We start from the raw sequence: 10,128 nt of genomic DNA on the forward strand, positions 1-10,128 counted from the left end.
GAGTAGTCATTCCGGATTTTAGGGGCGTCGGGGATCCGGTCTGGCAGGGAAGGAATGTTGGAGTCGTGAAATATGGGTATGTTGCTGGAGTGGGGAGGGTACACCATGTGCAGACTAGACTAGTGGATCTCTAAAATTCCTGACATCTCTAAAACCCCATGGGGGTGAGCCCCCGTTTCCCTCACAGGGTTGTCCAATGTTCTCTCCCAGACAGGTAGGTCTGAATCCTGAATCCTGATCTTTTTTATTGACCATAAGGAATTCCCTCGTTCAGCCTCATTTTCCTTGTTTGTTAAATAACAAACAGAACAGTTTTTAAAAACAAACACATGCGCTACTTCCTTCCTAGCAGTGTTCCCGCAGGCACTAAGCTAATAGTGGACGCTCCGGCCTTCTCTCTGCTTCTAAGCTTCTCAATCAACTCCTGCCCCCGCCCCCCACCTGCCTCCCCGCCCGCGGGCCGGCTGGCCGGCCACTGCCTGCAACCTTCTCTAAACAGGCTCAAGTGCTTTAGGTCATTCCGCCGAGTTCTGCACTGTGTATCATAAACATGCTCCACAAGCAGGGTTAAGTGTGAAGGGCGGGTGCGGGGAGGCTCAGGAATGAATGGAAGTGACTGGGGAATGCAGGCAGCACAAGCCCCGCCCCCAGGCGCGCCCCGCCCCGCCCCGCCCCGCCCCGCCCCGCTTTCCGACACTTAGTGGCGTAGGACCTGCCTTTGCCTCTCTCGTACCCTTCAAATCCCGCTCCACTGCTGGACTCCCGTGAGAGCTGCGATTTGGCCCGGAAGACCCGCCCCCTGTGCCGTGGGGGCCAATGGACAAGGGCGACGGTTGCGACGGTTGGGTTTCGAAGGAGCCAATGAGTGCTTGGAGCGGAGAGTTTAAGAAGCGTAAGTCCGCACTGCTAAGGCCGGTCTGGGATCCGATCCTTCTTTGAGTTGACGGTGAGAGGCGGCTGGGCCGAGAGAACCGGGGTGGGGCCGCGGCCGGGGGTGCCGGGCTGGGAGGGTCTGCGGCCCGGGCGGCCCTGACCGTGTGGTCGGCTGTCCCAGAGCACGGTCGCCTCTCTTCCTCCGGGGCTCAGCGGGCAGCCACTGCAAGGAGCCTTCCCCTTCCAGACGCTCCCATGGCCCAGTTCGTGTTCGAGAGCGACCTGCACTCGCTGCTGCAGCTGGATACACCCATCCCCAATGCACCCCCTGCGCGCTGGCAGCGCAAAGCGAAGGAAGCCGCGGGGCCGGCGCCCTCGCCTATGCGGGCAGCCAATCGATCCCACAGCGCTGGCAGGACTCCGGGCCGAACTCCCGGTCAGTGGGGTGCGGTGGGACGCGGGGAGGGAGAGGGCAGAGAGCAGCCTTCACGCCTCCTCCCACGGGAGCCTGTTCTGACAGCCTGGCTTCCCTCTCCCTGTCCCAGGCAAATCCAGCTCCAAGAGCCAGACCACTCCCAGCAAACCTGGCGGTGACCGCTATATCCCCCATCGCAGTGCTTCCCAGATGGAGGTGGCTAGCTTCCTCCTGAGCAAGGAGAACCAGCCTGAAGACAGTCAGACACCCACCAAGAAAGTATGTGTCCCGGGGGGCTTAAGGGAGGAAACTGATCTATGTAATCTGGATAATACCACCACCTCACCACCACCCTTATGTGCCAGGAACATCAGAAAGCATGGGCTTTGAACCTGAACGGTTTTGATGTGGAGGAAGCCAAGATCCTTCGTCTCAGTGGAAAACCACAAAATGCCCCAGAGGGTAAGACGTGAAGTTTCAGCTCTTGAAGGGAGGTGTCATTCCATCCCCAGGGCTCAGGGTATATGAGATGGCTGGCTGCTCTTCCCACCTAAGACTGAGGGGAGGGAAGGTGCTTATCTGGCCTTCCTGGCTAGGAGCAGAGGGAGGTATCAATTCTCCCAGTGTCTAGACCCATTCTGTTGCCACAGGTTACCAGAACAGACTGAAAGTACTCTATAGCCAGAAGGCCACGCCCGGCTCCAGCAGGAAGACCTGCCGTTACATTCCTTCCCTGCCAGACCGGATCCTGGACGCCCCTGAAATCCGGAATGACTACTGTAAGTGCAGCCTTCTCCTTGTCCGCTGGATGGAGAAAGAGGGAGAGAGAGACGAGACAAACAAGGAAGCTCATGCTTGTCCCGTCCCCCTCTGGCAGACCTAAACCTTGTGGATTGGAGCTCTGGGAACGTACTGGCTGTGGCTTTGGACAGCAGTGTGTACTTGTGGAGTGCCAGCTCTGGTGACATCCTGCAGCTGCTGCAACTGGAGCAGCCTGGGGACTATGTATCTGCTGTGGCCTGGATCAAAGAGGGCACCTACCTGGCTGTGGGCACCAGCAGTGCTGAGGTGCAGGTGAGACTTGTCCCAGTGCTGCAGCGATGTCATCCCCCAGACCCAGGGGGCTTGGCCAACAGGAGGATGTTAATGCCAAGTCCTGATCCTCACGGTCTTCTCTCTCTGTAGCTATGGGATGTGCAACAGCAGAAACGGCTTCGAAACATGACCAGTCATTCTGCCCGAGTGGGCTCCCTCTGTTGGAATAGCTATATCCTGTCCAGGTTAGTGGGTTTTGCTAGTCTGTTATAAAATCAGTCTATGATTTTGGCCCGCTCTCCCCGAATTGCACACCTCTGAACTGAAGCAGCTCTGGCACTGCTATAGGACCTGATTCCCTTCTCCCCTCCTGCAGTGGCTCACGCTCTGGCCACATCCACCACCATGATGTTCGGGTAGCAGAACACCATGTGGCCACACTGAGTGGCCACAGCCAGGAAGTGTGTGGACTGCGCTGGGCCCCAGACGGACGACATTTAGCCAGTGGCGGCAACGATAACTTGGTCAATGTGTGGCCTAGTGCTCCTGGAGAGGGTGGCTGGGTTCCTCTGCACACATTCACCCAGCATCAAGGGGCTGTCAAGGTGAGAGTGGGGCTGGGCTGGGTCTCTGCAGACTCTCACCCAGAACCTGGGGACTATTAAGGGGACATGGGATGGTGGCATTGGACCGGGTGAATCTGTGAGCCCTATAGCTCCTTGTCTAGCTCTAGTACTTGCTGACCCCACCTTTTTATCCTACCTAGGCTGTAGCTTGGTGTCCCTGGCAGCCCAATGTCCTGGCAACTGGAGGGGGCACCAGCGATCGCCACATTCGTATCTGGAACGTCTGCTCTGGGGCCTGTCTGAGTGCTGTGGATGCCCATTCCCAGGTAACCTTATTCCAGCCGCTCACTCCCAGATGCGCTCTTATTCTATCTAAGTAGCCTTTCTGCGCAACCCCATCCCCTCCGATGGCTTCGCCAATGCTATACCCTGATGATTTCCAAACTTCTAACGCAGCTCTCAGTCATGAGCTCCAGACCCAGGTTTCCAGCAGTCCACAGAGAGCTTGTCTCTAACCCCAAGTCCTCTATGTGACACCACCCTAATATATCCCAAATTAAACTTGTCACTTCCCCTTGCCTCCCTGAAATGCATTCCTCCTCCTCCTATGTTGTTGTGAGAGACACTATTCAGAAATCTGAAAAACCTAGAATCTGTCGTCCTCCTCACCTGATTACCAAGATGTCTCAGTTTTACCTGAGAAATCATTCACACATGTCCCCTCCCTGTGGCCTCATCCTTCTTCGCCGTGGAGGCTCACAGCACTTGTCTTTTGTTACCTCTTCCAGTCTGTCTCCTACACTGGTCTGGGTGGTCTGTTTCTGAGCTCTTTAACCCCTGCAAGGGCTCCCTATCACCTACATCATATAATCCAAATGCTTTAGAGTGATATTTGAGGCCCTTGCTGGTGGGTCTCCCTGCAAGCACTGCAGCTTCCTCTCTTGCTACCCCCCTGCCCAGCACAGGCAGCCTTCATTCTAGCCTTGGGCTCAGGTTCAAATTCTGGCTCTGTCACCTACTAACTAAACTAGCATGTGATCTTAGGCAACTTGCTGAACTTCCTTCTGCTTGATTCCTCATCTGTAAAATGGATAACAGTTACAGCTCTCAAAAGGCTTTTGTAAGGACTGCAGCCATTCAAGTCTGAGTCCATAACACCTGGCAGGGTGCCTAACACCACGGTGGTCTTGGTTCTGATTTGAGTAGTGCTGGCTCTATGTATGTCATGCTTACCACCAGTCCCTCGCCACAGGTGTGCTCCATCCTCTGGTCTCCCCACTACAAGGAGCTTATCTCAGGCCATGGCTTTGCTCAGAACCAGCTGGTTATCTGGAAGTACCCAACCATGGCCAAGGTGGCTGAGCTGAAAGGTAGGTGCTAAGTGACAGAAGCCAAAAACAAAAGGGCACATATTGTATGACTATTTATATGAAATGTCCAGAAGAGGCAAATGCAGAGAGAAAAAACAGGTTAATGGTTGCTAGAGGCTGGAGGGGAGGGGATAATGAGCAGCGACTGACTTTACGAAGTGACGAAAAAGTTCTGGAATTATTGTTGTGATGCTTGTACAACTTTGTGAAAATACGAGGAACCAATGAATTGTACACTTTAAAAGGATGAGTTTTATAGTATGTGAACTGTTATCTCAAATGTTATATAAAAAAAAAGCTCCCAAAATTGGAGGGCTACTGGTATCTACCTTCATTTGTACTGCTCTCACTTTTTCCCTCCTCACGCCCCAGGTCACACAGCCCGGGTCCTTAGTCTGACCATGAGCCCAGATGGGGCTACAGTGGCATCAGCAGCAGCAGATGAGACCCTGCGGCTGTGGCGCTGCTTTGAGTTGGACCCTGCCCGGCGGCGGGAGCGGGAGAAGGCCAGTGCAGCCAAAAGCAGCCTCATCCACCAAGGCATCCGTTGAGGACCAACTCATTTCAGTTTTTTGTCCTTTTTTTTTTTTTTTTTTTTTTTTACTTTTCTAATAAAGTCACATATCCGTCTCTTCTCCTGGCATGATCTCTGTCCAAGCAGCCTTCCCAGGGGCTCCTCTCTACTGTGAAACATCCACCCTGTGGGCGCCTTGATCATCCCTCCTGTTTGCAGACAGGCTGGCAGGTTCTGTACCCACCTCCTCATTCACACATGTACACACACAGCCTCAGTGGTTTCCTCTGTCACTTTTAATGACGACATCAAGGAGTGAGCAGCCTCCATGGGCTGTATTCCCAGGCCCCCCACCCACCCTGACCTTTGGCCAAGAAGCTGCTAATTCAGTGTGGGGTGGAAAGGAGGGAGCCTGGGTCCACAGTGACAGATTATTGCTGACCTCTTCAGTGTGAGGAAAAAGGCCACATGACCCCGGTGGGGGCCAGCCCTGAGTGCTCCTCTCCCAAGTGTAAGGCAGGGAGGGGGAAGTAAGTGTCCAGCCCTTGCAGCCCCTGGCTCTGGAATGGCAGAGGGCAATGAGGCCACGTCCCTGGAGCTGGCCGGGAGAAGTGGGGGAGGAACGGAAGCGGTGGTCCCTGTGTACCAGCTGTGGGGAGCAGAGGGCCTGTCCCCTGCTCAGTCCTGACCACATAAGCCCTGGTCACAGGTGTAGCTGGGGAGGACAATGACAGATGCTGCCCGAGGTGCAGTCCTGAGGCACTTAGGTGGGCGCCTAGCTAGGCCACGTTTCTTAGTTGGCCTTGACTTTGGTGGTACCTGGAGCTCCGTTTTGCTGAAGTACACGGGGTAGCCGCTTGCCTTTGGTATAAGACTGATACCAGAAATTGGAGAAGAGCATGAAGAAGATGGTGCCGTACATCCAGATGAGGTGAATGATGATCGGGTACTGGTAGTTACAGCTGGGCATGAAGTAGTACTGGGAGATGTGCAGAGAGACCAGGACAAACTGGATCTGGGACAGAAAGGCAAGGGTCAAAGGGCACAGTGAGAGGACCGGAGGGGAAGGGGGTAGAGAGACAGAATGCCGAGTGGGGAGGGCTGGGCTCAAAGGTGAGGTAGGTTGGATAAAGGTAGGATCCAGACTGGAATGTTGGGGGGATGGTTGTAGGTCAGGCTCAGGCCCCTCACCAGCTGGATGGCTGTCATGTGCTTTTTCCACCAAAGGTAGGGCTGAGCCACAGGGCCAAGGGCAGACAATCCATAGTACAGGTACATGACGACGTGCACGCAGGAGTTTATCATGGCGTGAAAAGAGCCCATTCCTCCTGTGCGTGCACAATGAACGGAGTCAAGAGAGTCGGGCCTCTGGTCCCCAGTGCCCGTCCCTCCTCCCCCAGTGGCCTTCACCACTCACCTGGGGCAATTTTTACCCCCCACCACCAGCTCCAGGGAAGCACTGAGTGGTGGAAGACATGTAGGAAGGTCACCTGTCCATCTTTTTTCCGGAGAATAAAGATCACCTGAGAGAAGAGTAGGGGAAGGGGTTTCAGAGCCAGGGCCTCTCACTCCTTTCTCCTGCAAGTTCTTAAATCTCATATAACTACTCACCGTGTCCATCAGCTCAATGAACTTGGAGAAGAGGAAGAGCCAGGCCACTCGAACCATCTGCAAGAAGTCAGGGACCGCCAAGAGCCTCTCTAAACTGGCTCACAAGCACAGGGCACATCCAAGCTGCTCCCATCCCTAGGCTGCTTAGGACCTGGCCTCTGGCCCCACTTACCCGCAGTGCCTCCGGTTTGTTGGAAAAGTCCACTGGGTCACAGCGCCAGGTGTAGGTAGTCAGCCAGCCAGACATCAGGAACTATGAAGGGGTGTGGATTAGACCACTAGACTTCCCTCCCTCCCCCAAATCTCTTCCGTTCTCTACATGGAGAAGTAGAGCTGAGCCTCTCTGGAAAGGAGATGCAATGCTCTGGCCCTAGGGTCTGCCCCGTATCCTACCAGCAGGAATTAAAGCCCACGCATCCCAGGGGCCCACCTCATAGACGATGTAGAGGGAAAACGCCACCAGTGAGAAGTTGTAGACAACCATGAAGCCGCGGAGCTGGAAGGGCTTTCGATTGGCCATGATCCGAGGCCCAAGTGAAAGAACGAAGTACACGTAGGTCAGGAGGATAGAGGTCACTAGCAGGGGGGACCCCATCAGAGGGTAGCCCTGAATCCGGGGATCTGTGAATAAGGGTCAAAGGAGTCAGGAAGGGTCACAGGGTCTAAAGGGTCCCCACCAGCTGTGTAGACATGAGGTCAGGTGTCAAAAGGTCAAGGGGTTCATAGAGACTCTCCACCACTAGGAGACAGCCCTAGATCCAGGAATCTCAGGGTGGGAGGGAGGAAGGGCTGGAGGACAGCATCTCACCTGCATGCTTCATCATCCCTTGGTACAAGTTCACAACAGCCTCCATCCTGGCTAAGGACTCTGGCAAGGTAGGGAGGATGGGTGTCAGACAGGGCCAACAGTGTTCCCTCCACCCCCCAATTTTACCCATGACCCACAGACAGGACACAGGGCAGACGGGACAACTCCTCACACCTTACTGCAGAAAGGACAGAGCAGTGAGAAGAAGGAATTGCTGGGGACTAAGGGCAAGGAGGCCGTAAGTGGTGGCGGCGGGGGGTGGGGGGCAGGAGTGGGGCTGGAATCTGTTTCCCACACATCCTGCCTGCCTGGGAAGGGCTGTTCCGCCCTTCCTCTCCACACCTTGCTCTCCTCTCCTCATTCTCTGCTCCTCTCCAGAGACTTTTACTTCCTGACCTTCCCACCCTTCTTCTTCCACAAGAGGACTCTCAATTTCTGGTTTCTTTCCAGAGTCTTACCTCCTACCAACAGGTAACTCATCTCCAGAACGAACCTTCTCTCCCTTCCTCGCCAGTCTCTCACCTCTCCAGCTCTGGGTCTTCCTTCTCTCCGGGGGTCCTCCCCTTCAACTTCTCCTGCCCCATTTCGGGATGCGCATCTCCTAAGATGGTCCCTCCTGTCCTCTCCCCTGCCGAGACACCCCCTTGGGCTCTCCTCTCCCCTCCTGGGCTCTCACCTCCAGCCTCTCCTCTTGTGCTCTCTTCTCACCCTTCCTCTCCAGGAGCCTGGCTCTTTGAGACTCCTGCCCTGGCGGCTCCACCTGTCTGACTAGATCTGGCAGCAGCCCTGCCCTCCACCCGCCCCCGCTGTACTGTGTGCGGGGTGGAGGGTGTCTCCAGGCCACAGGTCAGTGCCTGGAGGACCCACCAGGATTGAGAAAGCCAAGTAAATCCCAGAACTCACCATCCACTCACCCCTGACCAGTCAGATGAGCTAAGGTTCTAGGTTTTGAGCCAGAAACCTCCTGGGACTCCAGCCCCAGGCCTTGCCTTGGCCCAAAGAGAACTGCTGAAAACCCACACCCAGCATCCTCTCCTAAACTAGCCATAAATTCTCAGTTTGTCCTACTTCAGAATGGGTACCATCACCCTTCTCTCCCAGGGAGGGGCAGGGAGGCCAGTGGCATGTGAGGAGGTGGGGAGTGGGGGAGGTCTCAGGAATCTTCCCCTCCTTCAAGGAGGGGTCATAATGGGCTAGGCCCTCTACCCCTCTGAGCCTGAAGGAATGTCGGGGGAGGGCTCACAGGGACACAAAAGCCTTGGCCCAGATGGAGGAGAGCCTCCTCCTGGGATGAGAGGAGAGCCTGGTACTCAGAGACAGTCCCATAGGGGCAGGGAGTTCTCCAAACAGCCAGGACAGCAGACACTCTGAGAGCTGCGTGCACTCTGGTTGGCCAGGCTCCCTCTACCTGCAGAAGCACCTGTGCAAGTACTAAGTGAAGAACCTTCTGACACAGCTACGGAGGCTGTACACGTGCCCCTCACACACACATCTCAAAGACGCTCCTCTAACCTCCATGCCGACCCACAACTGTCCCACCACGGTCAGGCTCCAAGTCCTCCCGTACACACAGCCCCTGTCACAGCTCTCCCCTGCCCCAACAGCTCACCAGTGGCGAGCACACACGTGCACGCACAGAGCTCACCTGCCCCCTGCCAGCTGCAAGTGCCCTCCTCTGACACACCACCCAGACAAGTCTTCATGGACTTTGACATGCACGGTCTCTTAACACTCAGGCCTGCTCCTAGCTAAGTTCACACTGGCAAACACACCCAAACACTCACACACACTCATTCACAGGACCCGCGTTACCATGTGCAAGCGCTTGTGCAGGTCCCCTCACACGTCTGTGAGTCTCGGATGAATGCGGTCACATACATAAACTCACACAGCCCACCTGCAGGTGAATGAGCCCAACATCACCCACACGGTGTGCAGACATATACCTGCCCTGGGTCACGGATACCTACAGCTCTCTTTTCACGGGTGGCAGTCATCATTCATTCATTCATTCATTCACTCACAAGCAGACTTTGTTGGCTGCTGATCCTGGGGTAGGGCCTACCCAGAGGCGCGTGCTCTAACACGGTTCCTCCCGACCCATGTGAGCGTGCCAGCTTGTTAACCTCCCGGGCTCTCTCAGGCTCCATCCCCAAGTTCACCTCCCCCACCCCACACACGCATGCACCCTGGAGGTCAGCAGGGGCTCCAGGCTTTTGGAAGGACCCCTCCCCAAGTTTGAGGAGAATCTGGGTGTGTCCCCAGGAGGGGAACTCAGTCTGGTCTTCCTTCCTTTAAAACGGATGGACGGGAAAAGGAGACAGGCAAAGGAAGGGGGCAGTGTGGGTACAGAAGGGCGCCAAGGGGAGGAAGGAGTGAGAGGAGGAGAGGGGCAAGAGCAAGAGGTGGCAGAGGAAGGCCCAGGTTCAAGCAAATGGGGGCCAGGCGGGAGGGAGGCTGCTGGGGAGGCCCAGCCCCGGGGAGCTGGGACCTCCCACCCAGTCTCCCCAGGAGCAGCCTCGCCCACAGCCCGGGCAGGGCAGGGCAGGGCTCGTCAGGCCGGGCGGCCCAGCGGGGCAGGGGCCTGGGCACGTGGCGAGCCCAACCTGGGAGGTCCCGACTCACCAGTGGGGGCCAGGCGGGCAGTCGTGGAGGGCTCGGAGGGAGCAGGGCCAGAGGTGTCCCCAGGGCCAGCCTGCCTGCCACTTCCTCATCTGCTGGGCCGACTTTCTGTCACCAGAGGGGGAGGGGGCGGGCCGGGCGGGGGGTGCCCGCTGATTGGGCCGCGGGCTGAGGCAGGAGGAGCCGGCCAGCCCCGTCTCGGCCGGGCCCGCGGGGCGGGGCCGGGGGCGGGGGCGGGCCTGCGGGGCCCCGGGCAGGAAGCACGCCCAGCCCCGGCTCCCCACCTCTTCCCGCCCGAGCGCCTCCCGCCGCGG

At 56.7% G+C, this 10,128-nt stretch overlaps 2 protein-coding genes across 8 annotated transcripts; one reads left to right on the forward strand and one right to left on the reverse strand.

Moving 5' to 3' along the window:
- The first annotated feature begins 758 nt into the window (after positions 1 to 758).
- CDC20 (cell division cycle 20) lies at positions 759 to 4,891 on the forward strand. 4 transcript variants are annotated; one of them, XM_057707825.1, is made up of 11 exons: positions 761 to 892; positions 1,121 to 1,309; positions 1,419 to 1,567; positions 1,654 to 1,750; positions 1,939 to 2,067; positions 2,166 to 2,362; positions 2,474 to 2,568; positions 2,700 to 2,928; positions 3,090 to 3,215; positions 4,142 to 4,259; positions 4,632 to 4,891. In XM_057707825.1, the coding sequence occupies exons 1-11, from the start codon at positions 817 to 819 to the stop codon at positions 4,808 to 4,810; spliced, it is 1,584 nt and encodes a 527-aa protein (XP_057563808.1). In that variant the 5' UTR covers positions 761 to 816; the 3' UTR covers positions 4,811 to 4,891. The 4 variants fall into 4 exon arrangements, with proteins under 4 accessions (XP_057563834.1, XP_057563808.1, XP_057563816.1 ...); XM_057707833.1 differs by having other exon boundaries at positions 769 to 946; XM_057707842.1 differs by lacking the exon at positions 761 to 892 and adding an exon at positions 915 to 946 and having other exon boundaries at positions 1,087 to 1,309.
- A 163-nt stretch (positions 4,892 to 5,054) lies between these two features.
- On the reverse strand, positions 5,055 to 9,972 carry ELOVL1 (ELOVL fatty acid elongase 1). Of its 4 annotated transcripts, none has more exons than XM_057707867.1 (8): positions 9,818 to 9,972; positions 7,193 to 7,252; positions 6,815 to 7,005; positions 6,557 to 6,637; positions 6,385 to 6,441; positions 6,191 to 6,296; positions 5,965 to 6,101; positions 5,055 to 5,788 (listed from the first exon to the last, which is right to left on the reverse strand). In XM_057707867.1, exons 2-8 carry the CDS (start codon positions 7,236 to 7,238, stop codon positions 5,567 to 5,569), a joined length of 840 nt encoding a protein of 279 aa, XP_057563850.1. In that variant the 5' UTR covers positions 7,239 to 7,252; positions 9,818 to 9,972; the 3' UTR covers positions 5,055 to 5,566. The 4 variants fall into 4 exon arrangements, with proteins under 4 accessions (XP_057563850.1, XP_057563859.1, XP_057563869.1 ...); XM_057707876.1 differs by lacking the exon at positions 9,818 to 9,972 and adding an exon at positions 7,869 to 7,954; XM_057707886.1 differs by lacking the exon at positions 9,818 to 9,972 and adding an exon at positions 7,715 to 7,862.
- Positions 9,973 to 10,128: the final 156 nt, after the last annotated feature.

This window comes from Hippopotamus amphibius, chromosome 1 (assembly GCF_030028045.1).
Source record: "Hippopotamus amphibius kiboko isolate mHipAmp2 chromosome 1, mHipAmp2.hap2, whole genome shotgun sequence".
In the NCBI taxonomy this organism is placed as follows: domain Eukaryota; kingdom Metazoa; phylum Chordata; class Mammalia; order Artiodactyla; family Hippopotamidae; genus Hippopotamus; species Hippopotamus amphibius.